This window comes from Cetorhinus maximus, chromosome 4 (genome assembly GCF_964194155.1).
Source record: "Cetorhinus maximus chromosome 4, sCetMax3.hap1.1, whole genome shotgun sequence".
NCBI classification, from domain to species: domain Eukaryota; kingdom Metazoa; phylum Chordata; class Chondrichthyes; order Lamniformes; family Cetorhinidae; genus Cetorhinus; species Cetorhinus maximus.
In genome coordinates, this window is record NC_135882.1 from 174,110,508 (window position 1) to 174,130,828 (window position 20,321).

The 20,321-nt window shown below is 42.9% G+C and overlaps 1 protein-coding gene across 4 annotated transcripts in view; it reads right to left on the reverse strand.

Annotated features, from left to right (window-relative positions):
• LOC144680043 (transcription initiation factor TFIID subunit 4-like) overlaps positions 1–20,321 on the reverse strand; it is a 160,453-nt gene that overhangs the window by 86,099 nt on the left and 54,033 nt on the right. For all 4 annotated transcript variants that reach the window (XM_078541154.1, XM_078541155.1, XM_078541153.1 and 1 more), the window contains one exon: positions 11,701–11,870. In XM_078541154.1, coding sequence (XP_078397280.1) covers positions 11,701–11,870 — 170 coding nt within the window. The remainder of the gene's footprint in view (positions 1–11,700; positions 11,871–20,321) is intronic.

Consider the following 20,321-nt stretch of genomic DNA (forward strand, 5'->3'; position numbering starts at 1 on the left):
TAACATGCACAGTGAGTAAAGGGGAGCCTGTAGATGTACTGTACTTGGATTTCCAGAAGGCATTTGATAAGGTGCCACATCAAAGATTATTACAGAAAATAAAAGTGCATGGTGTAGTGGGTAACATATTATCATTGACAGAAGATTGGCTGGCTGGCAGAAAGCAGAGAGTATGCATAAATGGGTCTTTTCCTTATTGGCAGGGTGTGATGAGTGGCGTCCCACAGGGCACTGTACTGGGGCCTCAACTTTTTACGATTTACATCAATTACTTAAATGAGGGGAGTGAAGACATGGTAGCTAAATTTGCAGATAACACAAAGATAGGTAGGAAAGTATGTTGTGAAGAGGACATGAGGAATTTGCAGATGGATATAGATAGGTTGAGTGAGTGGGCAAAGATCTGGCAAATGGAGTTTAACGTGCGAAAATGTGAAGTTGTTCACTTTGGCAGGAAGAACAAAAAAGCAGAGTGTTACTTAAATGGAGAACGGCTGCATAATTCTGAGGTGCAGAGGGATCTAGGTGTTCTAGTAGATGAGTCACAAAAAATTAGTATGCAGGTACAGCAAGTAATTAAGAAGGCTAATGAAATGCTGCCCCTTATTACAAGAGGGACTGAACATAAGAGTAAAGATGTTATGCTTCAGTTACACAAGGCATTGGTGAGACCGCACCTCAAATGCTGTGTGCAGTTTTGGTCTCTTTATTTAAGGAAGGATGGAAATGCATGGGAGGCAGTTCAAAGGGTGTTTACTAGATTGATACCTGGAATGAGTGAGTTGTCTTATAAGGAAAAGTTGGACAGACTGGGCTTGTTTCCACTGGAGTTTAGAAGAGTGAGGGGTGATTTGTTTGAAGTATACAAGATCCTGAACGGCCTTGACAAGGTGGACGTGGAAAGGATGTTTCCTCTTGTGGGTGAGTCCAGAACAAGGGGGCACGGTTTTAAAATTTGGGTTTGCCCTTTTAGGACAGAGATGAGGAGAAATTTTTTCTCAGAGGGTTGTGCGACTTTAGAATTCTGTATCTAGGAGGTGGAGGAGGCGGAGTTATTGAATATTTTTAAGGCAGAGGTAGATTAATTCCCTTGCCTAACAAGAATCTAAGGTTATCAAGGTTAGATGAGAATGTGGAAGTCGAAACACAAGATGATCAGCCATGATCTTATTGAATGGCGAAGCAGGTTCGAGGGGCTGAATGGTCTATTTCTGTTCCTATTTCTTATGTTCTTGTATCTCAGATTTAGAATTATTTTGAGCCTCAGCATTTACTGCTTTCTGCGGGAGACAGCTGCACATTTCTACCACCCTTTTTGTGAAGAGCGTTTCCTAGCTTCACCCTCGACTGGCCTGGTTCTGATTTTAAGACTACGTCCCCTAATCCTAGACTCCCTGGCCAGCAAAGGTTCTTAGCCTACCCCATCAGTTTTAATTCAAAAACCTAAAAACTCAATTAAACCCACTGTTAGCCTTCCCTACTCCAGGGTGTGAAGGGCATGAACAAAGGTGGGTTAGGGTTATGATACAGTCAGCAAGGATCTAACTGAATGTGGAACAGGCAGAAGGATCTGAACGGCCTCCTGCTGTTCCTGTGCTCTAACCAGCAGCTGAGGGTTCGAGCACTCAACTCTGCTTTTCTCAGTCGCCAGGCAGAATGAAGATCTTGACAAAGTAGCAATTGTGTCTTTCACATTGCTACATGATTAAATAGTCACTTGGTTGTACATAACTTGAGTTATTGATGAAAAGAGAGACATGCTGTCGGAGTTTTTGGTCTTGCACTCATCAGGACAGATGCAAGAATACCAAATTTCAAAGAGAGCAACAATTTATACTGTATGAGAAAAGTATACCGACTGGTTGGAAAGTTGATTGATTGGTCAAGGCATTGCCATGGAGAATGTACTATATAATACATACACAATGATATATGATCAAGATAGGTAGCAGGAACAACCAAACTGAAGGAAGGAATAAATGAATGAAATATTGTATTTGTGTCACTGGAATTTGTTGGGAACTATCTTTGGGGTGTAGGCTCCTCTAGCATTACCAGCTGTCTCTGGTAACTGTACAGGCCACTTCTACACTTGCCTCAATTTACACATTTAGCACAAATGTAATATTCACCTTAAACATGTGGAACACAGATTACTTGAGGAGCAAGGCATAGATTCATTTAAGGGGGAACCTGGATAAGCACAAGAGCAAGTAAAGAGGAGGGGCTGATAGGGTGAGATAGAGGGGGATGGAAGGAAGGGGTGGAGCACGGACCTAAAAGCAAAATACTGTGGATGCTGAAAATCTGAAATTTTAAGAAAAAAAAGAAAAAAAGTGCTGGAAAGACTCAGTAAGCCAGGCAGCACTGGTGGATAGGAGGGACAGAGTTAAGGTTTCAGGTCAATGGCATTCTGTCAAAACTGGCATTGACCAGATGGACTGAATAGCCTGTTTCTGTACTGTAAAATTCTATGTGGTACAATTGATAACCGACACAGGTGGGAAAACCAATGAGAAAAAGGCAAACCATGAAAAAAAAAAGGAAATAAGGCACATTAAAAATAAAATTGCTGCAGTGATAGATAAATGCTGATGGATTTCCCAGGATGCTGCTTATAAATTATTCAAAGCACAGCAAGGACAAGACTGTTATGCTTTGTGATGCATAATGCATTATCCTGCTGCTAAGAAGCTTAAAGGTTCGAAGAAGAACCTTTAGGACTACAGGTTCAATTGTTAGTTAAGTAAAAGCTGGGCAAGTTCACAGTTCAACTGGGCCAAAATCCTTGCTTTGATTTTTTTTTTAAGTTTTACTGGCAGGGTCAATGATGAGGTTGCAGATATTCTGGTATATTCTGTTACAAAAGGTAACGCGGGAGAAAAGGGAGTGGATGGAAGTTTAGATCCCTTCCCCAAACCCTGTAAGCACAAGAGATTTACAGTAAAAGGCCTCCTGTAGCCAGGCGACCTGCAGGTGGGTGACTGGCAGAATAAGGTCAGATGGGCCTACAGACCAGCCGAGTGCATCGGGGCCCAAAAGGGCACAATCAGGTAGCGGAGAGATCGAGAGGTCAAGGTGGTTAAAATAGGAGGATGGGAGCAGAGGGGGGGAAAGAAAAGAAATGCCACTGGGTGTGAGGTTGGGTCTAAGGTCAATGGCAATGTTGCAACACAGACCCATGGAGGAAGATAATGGGAAGTAGGGTGCTCCAGAAAATTTGAGAGTAACTGTGTGTTAAAAAATAAGAAACATTTTAACAGAGTGTTTCTGTCCCATCTTACTGTACACAGACCAGGGCTACCCATCAGTAAGAAGTCCCAGAAGCGCACCCCATCCCTGAAATTGCTGCACTATGGCTTGAACTTGCTCAGCATTTCTCCCCAGATCATTGCACTCTGCAGGGAAAGTTTTCCTTTACTTCCACTTATTACACACGCATGCGTGCTCTGCTTCCGAATTCTGATCTCCCACCAGACGCGCCATGAGAACACAGTTCAGCAGCCAGCAAGCTGAGAACGCCAAGAGAGTGTTTTCCCTAGTAGGCGAGTCTAGAACTAGGGGCCAGAGTTTCAAATTAAGGGGTTTCCATTTAAGACAGAGGTGAGCAGGAATTTCTTCTCAGAGGGTAGTCAGTCTTTGGAATGCTCCCCCCACCCACAAACAGTGGAGGCTGGGTCATTGAATATATTCAAGCCTGAGTTGGACAGATTTTTGATTGACAAGGGAGTCAAAGGTGGGGGGAAGATAGGCCGGAAAAGTGGAATTGAGATCACATTCAGATCAGCCATGATCTCACTGAATAGTGGAGCAGGCTTGATGGGCCAAATGGCTTATTCCTGCTCCTAATACTTATGTTCTTACGAATGTCCTCAGGTCAAAACCTCTTATTTGGGAAAACGTCCTGGCACCACTGGAGACCTGGGGTTTGGAGAGTGACCAATGCAGAACTTTTACAGCACAGAAACGGTCCATTTGGGTCAATTGGTTTATCATCTATGTGAGCCTCATCCAACCACTGGAGTGTCCCCAATGGACAGCCCCTTCCCCAGCAATCCTAAGTTTTACGTACTGGTGGGGGAGCAGGTGGAGAAACGAAAGACGGATGTCAAAGTCCCACTCAGAGGTCCTCTGGTTACTCCTTTGCACCTCAGGTGACCAAATACACAGCCTGTGCTGAGGGAATGCAGTGGCTTAGGAAAAATGAAGAGGGGCTGGAAACTCTGGCAGACGGCATAACCAACAAGAATTACCGGCTTTCGGAGATGGTCCAGTTTGGCATGCAAAGTAAACCTACCAGTGCACACAAGGCCTGCTTATCCACCAACAAAAAAAAACGGCAAAGAGCGTCATGGCTAAAAAAGGATAGCTTCACTCCACTTGGTCAAGCCTGAAGAGTTAAATGACAGCGATGAATTGATTTTATTTTGGCCGGTGGCTCAGGGCGTACCAAGGAAGTTGGGGGAAAATCTGCTGCTACTCGGGCAGTTTATTAGTGCGAACGAATTACACACAGACAAACCACCCTCCCAGCAACGAGCTACACGCCTTTCAGTCAACGGAAGCAACACTCGGGATCAAGCAGGTGCCCTTGGGGAATTCCACAAACTCTGTTGAGCCAATTGTTTGTGCTGGGGGTGGGGGTGGGGGTGGGGGCAGCTTATGAAACACCATGGGTGGGTAGGGAGTGAAATAATTGAAACCTGCATCACCTTAACTGGAAGGGTCACTCAAGTAACCATTTAAAATCAAGTTCCATGATATACAAAAAGCCGATGTCTACTGATAAAGAGCATTCACTTCTCCCTTCCAGATTGCTGCTATACAGTTAAGCAATTACATGAAAAGCAGTGTGAAAATGAGAACAGTGGGCCTAAAGAAACACCAACATAATAGATGGGGGTGTGGGGGGTGGGGGTGCAGAAACAACTCATTAAACTGGCACCTTGGGCGTTTGCTGTTTTTCACAGGCTCCACAAAAACTCGCTCAGGGGAAAAGTGAGATCAAGCTACAGTCAAAGAAGAAAGCTGTAAAGCATACCAGAACAAATCAGACTTCCCTATTCAGTTACCACTTTGTTAAAAGCCAAGTATACAGGAGCAGTTTGCAGACTTAGTACATGTAATATACTCGCAAGTCAACTTTACATTTTTTTTTGAAAGAAAAAAAATTCCTGGAAGAAACAGGGGGGAAAAAAAAACAAGTTGATTTTTGAAAAGAAAGGCCTCTGTTTTAAAATTAACTTTTTCCTTTTTGGCACAAGGTGAGACGTAAACCACTGCAACTCCTCCTTTATTTACTGGTTTATAAATCAAAAAATTGCAACTGAATTAAATATGTATTCAAACCTGCCTCGCATAAAACAAGGGCAGGATTTTATTAACAAATTACCTGGGCAGAATTCAGCTGGAATTAAATTAGCTCCAGTTACAGGGGCCACATTCACTCAAGGCTTCAAAAAAACAGTAAAGGGCCACTGGGAGATTCTGCAGTCACACCCATAGGCTTAGTATGGGATGAAGCCAAAATAAAGACAATAACAGCACATTCTATCTATTATCAGGGCTGTTAAAATAAGGCTTAAGGCGTTAGCACTTTCAGCTGTATTAATTCAAGAACGCTCTATATTCATCATGCTTTTAATCACAAGCTTTGGAAAGCAAGAGCAAAATACTGCAAATACTGGAAATCAGAAATAAATACAGAAAATGCTGGAAATGCTCAGCAAATCTGACAGCATCAGTGGGAGAGAGAAACAGAGTGAACGTTTCAGGATCCTGGCCTTTTACCAGAACGGGAAAAAAAGTTAGAAATGTACATAAGACTTAGGAACAGGAGTCAGCCATTCAGCACGTTGAGCCCAATCCGCCATTCAGAAAGATCACAGGTGATCTAGTTGTGATCTCAATTCCACTTTGCCATCTGTTTTCCCCACCCCCAACCCCTGGTGTCTCCGTTTATTAAAAACCTAACTCCGCCTTGAGTAAATTCAATGATCCAGCCTCCAATGCTTTCACATACGAACGACCCTCAGAAAAAATTCTCATCTTCGTCTTAAATAGTAGACCTCTCATTCTTAAACTGTGTCCCCTAGCCCTAGTCTCTCCCACAAGTGGAAATATCTTCCCTGTATCTACTCTATCAAATCCCCTCAGGACCTTGTGCGTTTTAATATGTAAAAAAATCGTAATAAAAATAATAAAACGAATAATAAATGCAATAAGTTTTAAGCAAATGAAAGGGGATGGGTAGGGAAAAAGGAACAAAAGCAGGGGTCTGTGATCAGGTGGAAGATGGGAGAGATTAAATAACAAAAGGCTTCATGGTGCAAGGCCAAAGGGAGGAGTAATGGGACAAGTCAAGAACCAAAAGGTGTGTTTAGAGTAGGTGTGAATGGCAGAACGATGAACCACTGCTGTCTGAGAGCAAAAATAAGGGTAAAATCAAAACCTGCACAGTAAAAGGAAGCAAAATGGGGACAGAGGTTTCAGTCTGAAATTGTTGAACTCAACAGCAATTCCAGAAGACTGATGAAGGTACTGTTCCTCGAGTTTGCATTGAGCTTCACTGGAACACTGCAGGAGGTCAAGGACAAAGAGGTCAGAGCGGGAGCTAGGTTGAGAATTAAAACGGCAGGCAACTGGAAGCTCAGGACTGAACGGAGGTCATCTGGAAATGCAGGGAGCATTGCATTATGAGCAGTGAATACAATATACTAAATTGAAAGGAGTATACATAAATCATTGCTTCACCTGGAAGGAGTGTCTGGAGCCTAGGACAGTGAGGGGGCAGAAAGTAAAAGCACAACTGTTGCAGCTCTTGCATTTGCATGAAAAGGTACTGTGGGAAAGGGAGGGGCTGTTGGGGTAATTGAGGAGTGGGCCAGAGTATCGCAAAGGGAATATGCTAGAAGTGGAAGGCAGAGGATCAGGTGCTGTTGGTGGCTTCACGCCAAAGGTGGCGCAAATGACAAAGGATGATCTGTTGAATACAGAAGCCAGTGGGATGACAGGCGGGGACAAAGAGAGCCTGAACATGGTTCTGGGAGGGAGGGAAACAGGTGAGAGCAGAAGTGTGGGAAAAGGGACGGATATGGTCCCCTTCTGATGAAAGGTCACCAACCTGAAATGTTAACTGTTTCTCTCTCCACAGATGCCACCTGATCTGCTAAGTATTCATTGTTACTTTGGAAAATAGATATTTATATGCACTGTGTATACATAGTGCAGCATATAACAAGCATATTGAGGCATTGCTGAGGTTGCTAAAAGATTTAGGAGGATGGTACGAGAATAGCTTATACATATCAAGAAAGTCTGAACAGGCCTGGGCTCCTCTGTAGGGGAAAACAATGAGAGAAAAAACTAAGCAGTGACCTGATATAGATCAAGATTATGAAAGGGTTTCCTACATATACGCAGAAAAGGTGTTTCCACTTGTGGCGAGGCCGGAATTAGGGGACCATAAATAAAAGAAAGTCACTAATAAATCCAGGAAGAAGAACCACCATCACACGACCACCTTCTAAAGGACAATTAAAGATGGGCAACAAATGCTGGCCATGCCAGTGACGTTTACATCTGAAGAATTAATAAAGAAATCTTCACCCAGAGGGAGGCTACAATGTGGAACTCATGGCTACAGGGAGTAGTTGAGTTGAAGAGTAGGCCACTGATGTATTTGGCGGAGCTAGATGAGAAGGGAGAAAGGAATATGAAATGTTGATCAGGTTAGACAAAGAGGACCGAGAGAAGGCTCATGAGGCCAAAACATATGGTGATGCCAGTTTCTGTACTGCAAATACTGTGCAGATCAAAATTACATGGTTTCATTGCCAAAATGAAAAGCATGTCCAACATGGCACTTGGACAAGTTCAGATTAGAAGGGAAATCACAGAAGTCACAGCTGCAGTAATGTGTATTTTTCAGCAACACCAAGTCATTTGTCCTCTTGTTGCCTCCAACAAAACCAAAGGCCAATTCTCAGCCAAGCATTTCAAACTCCCTACTGGCTGTGGGTGTGAAGGAAGTCAAAGAAAGGAACCACAAGCAGAAGAGACAAAATACAAAATAAGCACATTTCCTGACCTCAGGGCATCCCAAAATGTTTTATAGCCAATGAAGCAGTCGCTGTTGTAACAAAGGAAATGTGTCAGCCAACTTGCATACAACAAGCTCCCACAAACAGCAATGCAACAATGACCAGATAGTGTGTTTGAAGTGATGTGGATTCAAGGTTAAATATTGGCCAGGGCAATTGGAAGAAATCTCCTGTTATATCAAGGCATTTCAAAAAATGTCAAGGTGCAAAACAAATTGATTTGTAGGTAAGGCTATTATTTTGTATTTAGATAATTAGGTCACATGATGGAAGGAATGTGGGGGCATTATCCTATCAAAGTTAATGACAGATTTTTTTTTTCTTTATTCTTTCATGGGATGTGGGCGTTGCTGGCAAGGCCAGCATTTGTTGCCCATCCCCAATTACCCTTGAACAGAGTGGCTTGCTCAGCAATTTCAGAGGACAGTTTTAAGAGTCAACCGCATTGCTGCGGGTCTGGAGTCACATGTAGGGACGACCTGGTAAGGACAGCAGATTTCCTTCCTTAAAGGACATTAATGAAACAGATGGATTTTTACAACAATCGATGATAGCAATGGTGATCATGAAACTGAGACTAGCTTTCAATTCCAGGTTTCATTAACTGAATTTAAATTCCACCAGTTGTCATGATGGAATTTGAACCTGCGTCCCCAGAGCATTAACCTGGGCCTCTGGATTACTAGCCCAGTGACATGACCACATATCTCCCCATAAAAAGAATCAGATGTGCAAACCTAGTCACTCTCACTAAATCCAGTGAAAAGTGGGCCTCTTGGAAAAGTCCGAAGGTAACTGTAGTTAACTTTGGATGAGAGGGCGTGTTTGTAGTTATATCGGAGACCAACATTAGTATCAAATGCCTTCTCGTAAATAAGCATGAATTGTTCCAAATTCGCTAACAGTTATCCCTACAGCCTCTAATTTAAGTGGACAATTTAATACCAAATTAAAGCAAGACTTGGATTTTAAAATGTGACATGCAAAATCTCACTGACATTTATATGGCACCTTTTAAAAAAAAAAAATTCTTTCATGGGATGTGGGAATCACTGGCAAGGCCAGCATTTGCTGTCCATCCCTAATCGGCCTTGAACTGAGTGGCTTGCTGGGAAATTTCAGAGGGTAGTTAAGAGTCAACCACTTTGCTGTGGGTCTGGAGTCGCATGTAGGCCAGGCTAGGTAAGGATGGCAGATTTCCTTCCCTGAAGGACATTAGTGAACCAGATGAGTTTTTTAAAAAAAGCAACAGCCGATAATAGTTTCATGGTCACCATCAATTCCAGATTTATTAATTGAATTTAAATTCCACCAGCTGCCACGGTAGAATTTGAACCTGTGTAATGTCCCTAGAGCCTGAGCCTCTGGATTTCTACTCCAGTGACGTTACCACAATGGCTCCCAAAGTAGTAAAAATGGCAGTAAGTAGCACTTCATAGGAATGTCCCTAGATAGCATTTGACACAGTGGGGAGAATTTTCTCCCCAGGGGGTGCTGAGTGGGAGCAGGCGCGCAGCTGATCGCTGTCCACGATTGGCTGCACGCTGCCATTTTACGTGGGTGGGCCAATTAAGGCCCGCCCAGCGTGACACGCACCCGGAAGTGCTGAGCACTCCCTGTGCGGGCATGGGGAGGAGGCGGAATCAGGGCCTGCGCTCTTTCGCACAGTAGTCTCTGAGGCATGGACCCTGCCTCAGGGAGTTTAATTTCACTGTTCAAAATTGAAAAAATTTATTTATTTATTTATTTATTTTTTACAGCGTGTCACATGACCTGGGACATGTCAATGAACTCGAATAAAAATTTTTATTCATTTTATTAACACTTCATGAAACCTCATCCCACCCGTGGATGAGTTTTCATGAAAAATGCAAAGGCCGCCTGGGCTCTTTGCCTGCCCGCCAACCTCAAGGTTGGATGGGCAGCTCCGTTAAGTATTTTAATTAGTTTTTAAAATGGCCTTAACAGGCCTTTGATAGTTTGGCGGGCACGCAGCCGACTCCGGTGCGTGACTGCCGAACTGAAAATTGGAATGACGCGTCCCGACGTCATTTTACGTGTCGGTAAGCGGGGCCCGCTCCTGCATGCCGACCCGAAGCTTCTGGCCAGTGATATTGGGACAAGAAGTGAAAAGCCTGGTCAGACAATTAGGTTTAAAAAGTGTCTTTAAACAGGAGACAGGGATACAGGTGGAGAGATTTAGGGAGGGAATTCCAGAGCTTAGCACCTCAGGAGCCCAAATTGGGGAAATAGAAATCAGGCTGATCAAGAGTCAGAACTGGAGGAGCGCAAAGATCACAGAGGGTTTTTTAAAATTCATTTATGGGATGTGGGCATCGCTGGCTAGGCCAGCATTTATTGCCCATCCCTAATTGCCCTCGAGAAAGTGGTGGTGAGCTGCCTTCTTGAGCCGCTGCAGTCTATATGGTGTGGGTACACCCACAGTGCTGTTAGGGAGGGAGTTCCAGGATTTTGACCCAGCGACAGTGAAGGAACGGCCAATGTATTTCCAAGTCAGGATGGTGAGTGACTTGGAGGAGAGCTTCCAGACGGTGTTCCCATCTATCTGCTGCCTTTGTCCTTCTAGATGGTAGTGGTTATGGGTTTGGATGGTGTTGCCTAAGGAGCCTTGGTGAGTTTCTGCAGTGCGTCTTGTAGGTGGGACACACTGCTGCCACTGTTCATTGGCGGCAGAAGGGGTGAATGTTTGTGCAAGTTATGCCAATCAAACGGGCTGCTTTGTCCTGGATGGTGTCAAGCTTCTTGAGTGCTGTTGGAGCTGCACTCATCCAGGCAAGTGGAGAGTATTCCATCACACTTCTGACTTCTAGATGGTGGACAGGCTTTGGGGATTCAGGAGGTGAGTTACTTTCCGCAGGATTCCTAGCCTCTGACCTGCCCTTCTTGCCACAGTATTTGTATGGCTAGTCCAGTTCAGTTTCTAGTCAATGGTAGCTCCCAGGATGTTCATAGTGGGGGATTCAGTGATGGTAATGTCAAGGCGAAATGGTTAGATTCTCTCTTGTTGGAGATGGTCATTGCCTAGCACTTGTGTGGCGCAAATGTTACTTGCCACTTGTCAGCCAAAGTCTGGATATTGCCCAGGTCTTGCTTCATATGGACATGGGCTGCTTCAGTATCTGAGGAGTCACGAATGGTGAACATCGCAAAATCATCAGCAAAACGTCTCCACTTCTGACCTTATGCAGGGCTGGAGGAGATTACAGAGATAGGGCAGGGCAAGAGCCATAGAGGGATTTGGAAACAAGGGCGAGAATTTTGAAACAGAGGCATTGTCAGGCCAGAGTACAATGTAGGTCAGCGAGCACTGGGGCTGATAGGGCTTTGGAACTTGGCACAAGTTAGGATACATGCAGATTCAGGGCTGAGCTCAAGCTTATGAAGAGTGTAAGGTGAGGTGCAACAAATTGGAAGAGTTGAGTTTGCAGGTAACAAAGGCATGCAGTACCCATCTCCTACCTGTTGAAGTCAATTGTGTAACAGGCAGCTGATCTAACTCCACCCATTCCTGTGCTCCCAATGGCGAATCTTACTACTTAATACCTCTTGAAAATTGTGCTGGGATCCAGTTACCTACCTATTTCTAAAGCTTTTTTCTGCAGGGATACAGAGGAGAGAAATGCTTCATCTTTACAGGATCGGATTATAGTGCCCACCAACTCGGAGTTTGTTGCAAGGATGCGTGCATTCTCTTCATTGATGTTGACACCGGCCATTGAGGCCACATCATTGATGTCATCCTCATCCCTGGAGAAGTAAAACAGACATTTAGCAGAGGAGGGAGAAGGCTATTACCTACCACACACACAACAAAACAAAAATGTCAAACTCGATTGCTAGTCCCTTTTGTGAAGAAAAATGTATAGAATTACATAAAATAAACAGCACCTAGTGTGCTGTTTATTTTTAAGTTTATTCTCTGGCAAGGCCAGCATTTGTTGCCCAACAGAAACAGAAAATTCTGGGAAAACTCAGCAGGTCTAACAGCATCTGGAGAGAAAGACAGAGTTGACATTTCGGGTCCTTATGACTCTTCTTCAGAGCTGAAGAAGAGTCATAAGGACCTGAAACGTTAACTGTGTTTTTTTCTTTCCACAGATGCCGTTAGACCTGCTGAGTTTTTCCAGCATTTTCTGTTTTGTGTTTCAGATTTCCAGCATCCACAGTATTTTGCTTTTATCTTATTTGTTGCCCAGCCCTAGCTGCCCTTGAACTGAGTGGCTTGCTGAGCCATGAGGGCAGAGGGCAGTTAAGAGTCAACTGCATTGCTGTGGGTCTGGAGTCACAACTAGGCCAGACTGAGTAAGGACGACAGATTTCCTTCCCTAAAGGACATTAGTGAACCAGATGGATTTTTAGGTCAACCGATGATAGTTTCATGGTCACCATTACTGAGACTAGTTTTATGTTCCAGATTTGCTAATATAATTTAAATTCCACCAGCTATCATGGTGCGATTTGAACCCATGTCCCGAGTATTAGCCTGCACCAGTGACATTACACTGTGCCACCAATCTACCACTAAACACCATATTTTTCCAATTCCATTCCCTTCATCTCAACCTTTAGCATTTCTTTCCATTCCCTTTTTCTCTCATCGACTCAACTAATTTTATTTTTGAAAGCTTCTAATCTATTTTGCCTCAACCACTTCCTACGGTAGCGAGTTCCACATCTAACCACTGAGTAATGATATTTCTCCTCGGTATTCTCTTGAATTTATTAGTCACTATCTTGGATTTGCTTGGTTTTGAATTCTCCCACAAGTAGAAACATTCTCCCCACATCCATCCAACCCATTTATGATTTTAAAAAATCAAAAGGCAGGTCGACTTGTATTTCTATAATGTCAAAGTACTTTACAGCCAATTAAGTAAGTTTTGAAGTGCAGTCACTGTTACCAAATGAAGTGTGGCAGCCAATTTGCACAGAGCCAGCTCCCACAAGCAGCAATGTGATAATGACCAGATAATCTGTTTCAAGTTGGTTGAGGGATAAATATTGAACTGGACAAATGGGGACAGGTGCTGTGAGAGGTCAGTTTAACATCTCATCCAAAAGGCACCCCAGTGCAGTACTCCCTCAGTCCTGCACGGGGTCAGCCTAGATCTTGTATGTGCTCAAGTATCTGGAGTGGGACTTGTGCCTACAGCTCTTCTGACTCAGAAGCATGAGCCAAGGGTGGTAAATCAGCACTTTGCAGTGGCCTTGAAAGAAGTCCTTTTAAGAAGGCACCTTCTCATGACCTCAGGACATCCTCAACACTTTACAGCCAATTAAAATATTTTTGAAATGTAGTGTAGGAAATGCGGCAGCCAATTTCTGCACAAGCTCCCATAAACAGCAACAGGGTAATGACCAGTTCATCTGTTTTAGTGATGTTGATTGAGGGACAAGTATTGGCCAGAACAGTGTTCTTCAAAATAGTGACCCTGGGATCCTACACAGCCACACAAGGCTGCAGATTTGTACAAATAAGCCCTTGGGGGCTTATTTGTAAGTAAGCAACATGGGGGCCTATTTATTCAATAACTGGAGTCATAACATTTATTGGTGTAGTATGGAACCAGTGAGGTAATAAATCAAGTTTTAATCTCAGCAATCCCATTTTATGAGTTCCCCTCCACAGCACCTTGTTAAAATGTAACTTACCGAATTGTTGAGGTGCTTTTCAGACTTTTCAACAACACAAACAAAACTGGACTCGAAATCAACAGGACCAACCAAAAGCATATAAAGCCTCGTAGAACCTTACAGCAAAGGAGGCGGCCAGTCAGCCCCTTCTGCTGGCTCTTTGAAAGAGCTATCCCATTCGTCCCACTCCCTCCTGCTCTTTCCCCACAGCCTTGCAAGCTTTACCTTTTTAAGCAAATCTCCAATTCCCTTTTCCCAAAGCTACTGCTGAATCTGCTTCCAGCACCCTTTGAGGCAGAGTGTTCCAGATGATAACAGGCTGGGCAAAAAAGAAATTCTCACCTGTCCTCTGGATATCTAAACAGACCTTCAGAATTTGTTCTTGGAGGGAAACAAAATGCTGAGTGGCCCCCTACTGCTTCACTAAGGTACTGCTAGAGAAAGGTGGAAACTCAAAATGACATTTTTATCGTCACTGTATACTGTGGCACCCCTTAGTGGTTGATCACAGCACATTACTTTCCAGCAGCGATTTTTCTGCTTTGCAAAACACTTCAAAATAAGCAAACTTTGGGGGAAAGAGGAGGAAATATATCCAGTTAGCTCCACAGCACAAAATGTTCTGGCAGCAATGGTGGACTGTAAGAATTTAAGTCATTCACTATACTTTTAAATCACGAAGGAAAAGTAAAGGAACACAGGTTTATTTTCACATCTTGGAAACGTATATGGAATTAGGTATGATTTTACAGCACAGAAATGGGCCGTTCAACCCAACTAGTCTGTGTTGTCTTTATGCTCTACAAAAGAAGCTTATTATCTAAATGGTGAGAGATTGCAGAGCTCTTAGATTCAGAGGGATCTGGGTGTCCTAGTGCATGAATCACAAAATGCTAGTATGCAGGTACAGCAGATAACTAGGAAAGCTAATATAATGTTATCGTTTACTGAGAGGGAATTGATTACAAATATAGGGAGGTTATGCTTCAGTTGTACAGGGCATTGGTGAGACCACATCTGGAGTTGTGTACACAGTACTGGTCTCCTTATTTAAGCAAAGATGTAAATGCGTTAGAAGCAGTTCAGAGAAGGTTTACTAGACTAATACCAGATATAGGCGGGTTGACATGAGAAAAGTTTGGACAGGTTAGGCTTGTCTCCACTGGAATTTAGAAGGGTGAGAGGCGACTTAATTGAAACCTTTAAGATCCTGACAGGGTGGATGTGGAGAGGATGTTTCCTCTTGTGGAAGAATCTAGAGCTATGGGTCACTGTTTAAAAATAAGGGGCTGTTCATTTAAGACAGATGAGAATTTATTTTTCCCTGAGGGTTGAGTCTCTGGAACTCTCTTCCTCAAAAGACGGTGGAAGCAGAACCTTTGTTATTTTTAAGGCAGAACAAGATAGATTCTTGATTAATAAGTGAGTGAAAGGTTATCAGGGGTAGGCAGGAACGTGGGGTCGAGGTTACAGTTAGATTAGTCTTATTGAATGGCGGAGAAGGCTCGAGGGGCCGAGTGCTTCTAATTCATACATTCGTATGTGCCTCCTCACACCCAACCTCACCTCACCCAATCAAAATATTTCTTGGTCCCTTGTGTTTTTTCAGCTTCACCTGAGATCTAGCTACATTATCTGCCTCAACTACTCCTGCTGGCGAGTTCCACATCCTCACATTTGGATAAAGTACTTGGTACTAAATTTGGACATCGAGGCAATGAGTTGCATAAGTGAAAGAATACTACCAGGGCCTCTACATCACAAAACTTGTTTCCTACAAGTTCCGATGACAAAAAAAAAATCAATGATTTGCTAAGTTTGCACTCAAATTAAAGTGCTGGTTACGATGTCGTATTCATGAAACCAAATACCCCATCAATAACACACCAATTACTGAGTGCATTACAAAGGTACAGCATAAACAAGGATTCAAGGGAAATCAATCATTTATTATCAGGAAGATATAATAATTTCCATAAAGTTATTAAAATTTATTGTAAAATAGTGTAATAGTGTGATGTGTCCGTGCGTGTGTGTCCGTGTCCAAGACTTAATTGAATTAGAGGCAACTAGTCTGGGTGCTTTGATGTAAGAGAAGTTAGGTTTGAAATATTAATTAGGTAAACATGGGGAAGTTTAGAAACATAGATGTCAAGGGGACATCCGTATTTTTCAATAGACCAGACTAGATTGTTTTCGAAGGAGGGGTGAAATGTGTCACCTAGCCAGGAGAAGTTTAGAAAAAGTGTGTTTATTTTTCCCAAAGATTACTGGTAAAACTTAGTGCTATGAAAAGTTTTCATTATCAGGGAGATAAAGTCCAAAGACATAGTGAAACAATGGATATTTGCATTCAAAGAAGGAAATATGTATAAAAGGAGAGAAGCCTGTTTGTAAGGGAAGGCATTTTAAGATCTTACAAGTGTGAAAAGCTTTCAGCATCTGTGCCTCAAGCTGCTCTCTTCCAAAGGACTGATGTGAAGAAAATTCACTTTGAATTTGACTTGTTCAGGGTATCATGTTTCTTTGCCTGGATCTTTTAAAATCTGTGTGCCCTACTGTTGCCTTAACAAAAGTGTAACTGGAGTTAAAAACAAAAACAGAATTACCTGGAAAAACTCAGCAGGTCTGGCAGCATCGGCGGAGAAGAAATCAGTTAACTTTTCGAGCCTTCATGGCCCTTAATTCTGTTTTTGTTTTGGATTTCCAGCATCCGCAGTAGCTTTTAGCTTTTTGTTTTTATTTTTGTAACTGGAGTTAGATTGATTAGGGGAATTTGGAAGTTATCGTATTAGTAATTTGTAGATCTACATATGTATTTAAAAATCATTTCTCTTATTAATAAATGTTTAATCTAGTTTTGTAAAAACCTACTATAAGGCTTGGTGGTCTTATTACTACTGAATTCAAGGCATGCATCTAGAAATTTATACTAACTGCAAAACAAGTTGTGGCAGTTGTTTCAAGTTTCCTTTTGGGATTTGAACTCAGCATTTACCATCCATCGGCTGTGTCATAACATTATTCAAACCCTGAAATAATAAAGTTATCAAATTTCAGATTAGCTGCTGCTAGGCACAATCTACAGATTTTGTCACTTTACCTTTCCTTTATCATTATTTACCACAAATATCTAAGTTTATAGCACGAGGTGGTCATTCAGTCCATTGTGTCTATGCCTGTGCCAGGTCTTTGAAAGAGCTATCCAATTAGTCCCTGCCCTCCTGATCTTTTCCCCATAGTCCTTCAAGTATTTCCTTTACTACTATTTGTCCAATTTCCTTCTGAAGGTTACTAGTGAAATTGCTTTTACCACACTTTCAGGAAGTACATTTCAGATCATAATTTGCTATGTAGGTGAAAAGAAATTCTCCTCGCCTCCTATTTGATTTATGACCAAGTACTTGAAACCTGTCTCCTCTGGTCGCTGACCTACCTGCCACTGGAAACTGTTTCTCTTGGTCAAAACTGCTCACTTTTGAACACCTCTATTAAATTTTCCCTCAGCCTTCTATGCACCACGGAGAACAATACCAGCTTTTCCAGTCTCTCCATGTTAACTGAAGTCCCTTATCCCATCGTAACATGCTGGTACATTTCCTCTACACTACAGACTTGTCCAACGGACGGCCCACGAAGCTCCTCCGTGTGGCCCCTGGAGCCAGTTTTCAAAATTCCATTCGAACAGGTGACTTTCAATGGAAGATTCTGCATGGAGCTGCTCCTCCAATCAGAGACTGCTTCCCTCCCTTGTTTGCTGCTGACAGGCTCACGAGTGCCAGTCGACCTTGTGACCAGTTTCATTCAGTTTCTCGCTCACTCTCACCATCACACACCAAAACTTACACGTGCACTCACTCACAGTGGGTCAGGGTGAGCGACTGAGTACTGAGGCTGGGAGTGAGCCAGGGACACACACTCGTCATTTTTATTAATTACTCTTTTTATGGTTAACAAGTTATTGCTATGACATTGCTGTACTTTTGCTCAGCAATTGTCTCTTTCCTTAAAACCTCAACTTTTTTTTTGAAGTTCAGTTTATTGTTGTGCCAAACCTCATCTTTCTGAAACTTGCTCATTGGTTTCTTGGGTGAGAAAAATATTCAAATATGGCCCACCGGGCAAAAAGGTTGGACAAGCCTGCTCTCCACCCTCACCAAGGCCATGACATCCTTCCTAAATTGGATATAATACTCTGGCAAACATGTAACCAGTGATTTATAAAGGCTGAGGGGCGGAGGCGCCTCAGACTTTGCAATTGTCAAACAGGTTTGAGGTGGTCAAAACTTGTGGACGAAAGCAAGATTTGCAAGGTGGATGAGCAGGCTGATCATGGCACAGGAAGCCATTCAAGCAGGGGGAGAAAACAGCAACGAAGCAGTGGCAAGGGACAGTATAGTGAGGGGGATTGACACTGTTCTCTATAGCAAAGAGCAAGAGTCTAGACAACTGTGTCGCATGCCCGGTGCCAGACTTTGGGACATCTGCTCAGGGCTGGAGAGGAACTTGCAGTTGGGGTCGTCATGGTCTGTGTAGGTACCAATGACTTAGGTAGAACTAGGAAAGAGGTTCTGCATTGTCAGTATGAGGAGCTAGGCATCAAATTGAGAAGCAGAACCTCAAAGGTAACAATCTCTGGGTTATTACCTGAGCCACGTGCAAACTGGCATAGGGCAAATAGGATTAGACAGATGAATGCGTGGCTCAAAGACTGATGTGGGAGAAGTGGGTTCTGGTTTGTGGGACACTGGCATCAGTACTGGGGAAAGTGGGGGCTGTACCTTTGGGATGGTCTACATCTGAACCATGCCAGGGCTGCTGTTCTAGCAAGCCACATAATTAGGGAAGCAGAGGGGGGTTTAAACTAAAAGGGGTGGGGAGAGTGGGGGATCAAGCTTGGGTAGATGTTGCAAATCATGAGATAGAGTCAAAGCAGGAGAGTAAAATAGTCATATGGGAAATGAGGGTTAGAGAATGGCAGGAAGGGGAGGGGAAAGTGAGAAAAACCTAAGAATGTACCAGTAGTCAAGATTAGATGTTACAAAGACAACAAGGTGGCAAAACTAAAGGCTCTGTATCTGAATGCACAGAGCATTCATAACAAAGTAAATGAATCGATAGTGCACACTGAAGTAAATAAATGACCTGATAGCCATTACAGGGACCTGGCTGCAGGATGACAAGGTTTGGGTCCTGAATATTGAAGGGTATATGACATTCAAGAATAATAGGAAGCTAGGTAAAGGTGGAGGGGTAGTACTGTTAAATCAAAGATGGCACTGATGCAATAGTTAGAGATGACCTTGGTTCAGGATGTAGAATCAGTTTGGGTAAAGATGAGGAATAGTAGGGGAAAGAAGTCACTAGTGGGAGTGGTCTACAGGCCCCCCAACAGTAACCACAACGTAGGACAAAGTATACAAGAAAAAATATTGGGTACTTGTGATAAAGGGACTTCAATAATCATGGGTGATTTTAATCTACATGTAAACTGGAAAGATCAGATTGGCAGTAGCAGCCTGGATGAGGCTTTCAAAATAGTTTCAGAGCAGCACATTCTGGAACCAAGCAGAGAGCAGGTTATATTAGAGTTGGTATTGGGTAATGTGACGGGGTTAAAGACCTCAGAATAAAGGCACCCCTAGGTAGCAGTGTCCACAATATGTTGAATTTTACATCCAGTTTGAAAGAGAGAAGAGTTGATCTAAGATTAGTATTTTAAAAAGGGCAACAATGTGGGCATGAAAGCTGAGCAAGATGAACTGAATTGGGATACTGGGCTAGGGAATAGATCAATAGAGGAGCAGTGGGAGACATTTAAAGGGAAAATTCAGAATACTCAGAACAAGTATATTCCTACTATAAAGAAACATTCTAAGGGGAGGGCCCACCATCCTTGGTTAACTAAATCAGTTAAGGAAAACACCAAACTTAAGGAAAAAGCATACAACTGTGCAAAGATGAGCGGCAGGTCAGCTGATTGGTCAAAATATAAAGAACAGCAGAGAATGACTAAAATGTTAATTAGGAGGAATAAATTAGTGTGAGAGGAAGCTAGCTAGAAATGTAAAAACAGAAAGCAAGAACTTCTTCAGGTATTTAAAAAGGGAAAGACTAAATAAAGGGAGTGTTGGTCCTCTAGAGAGTGGGAATGGGGAGTTAAGAGGAGATAATAAGGAAATGGTGGATGGAATTAAACAAATATTTTGCTTCTGTCTTCACTATAAAGGATTCAAAAAACATTCCAGTAATAGCTGTAAATCAAGGAGGTGGAAGAGAAAGGGGAACATGGTGAAATTACAATCACGAGGGAAGCTTTAACTGAGCAAATTGTTGGAGCTGTGGGCTGACAATCTACAGGTCCTAATGGACTTCATCCTAGGGTCTTAAAGGAGGTGGCTAATGAGATAGGCGATGTGTTGGTGTTAATTTTCTAAAATTCACTAGGTTCTGGAAAGGTTCCATCAGACTGGAAAGAAGCAAATATAATCCCTCCATTCAAGAACGGAAGGAGGCAGAAAACAGGCCAGTTAGCCTGACGTCTGTAGTGGGAAGGGTGCTAGA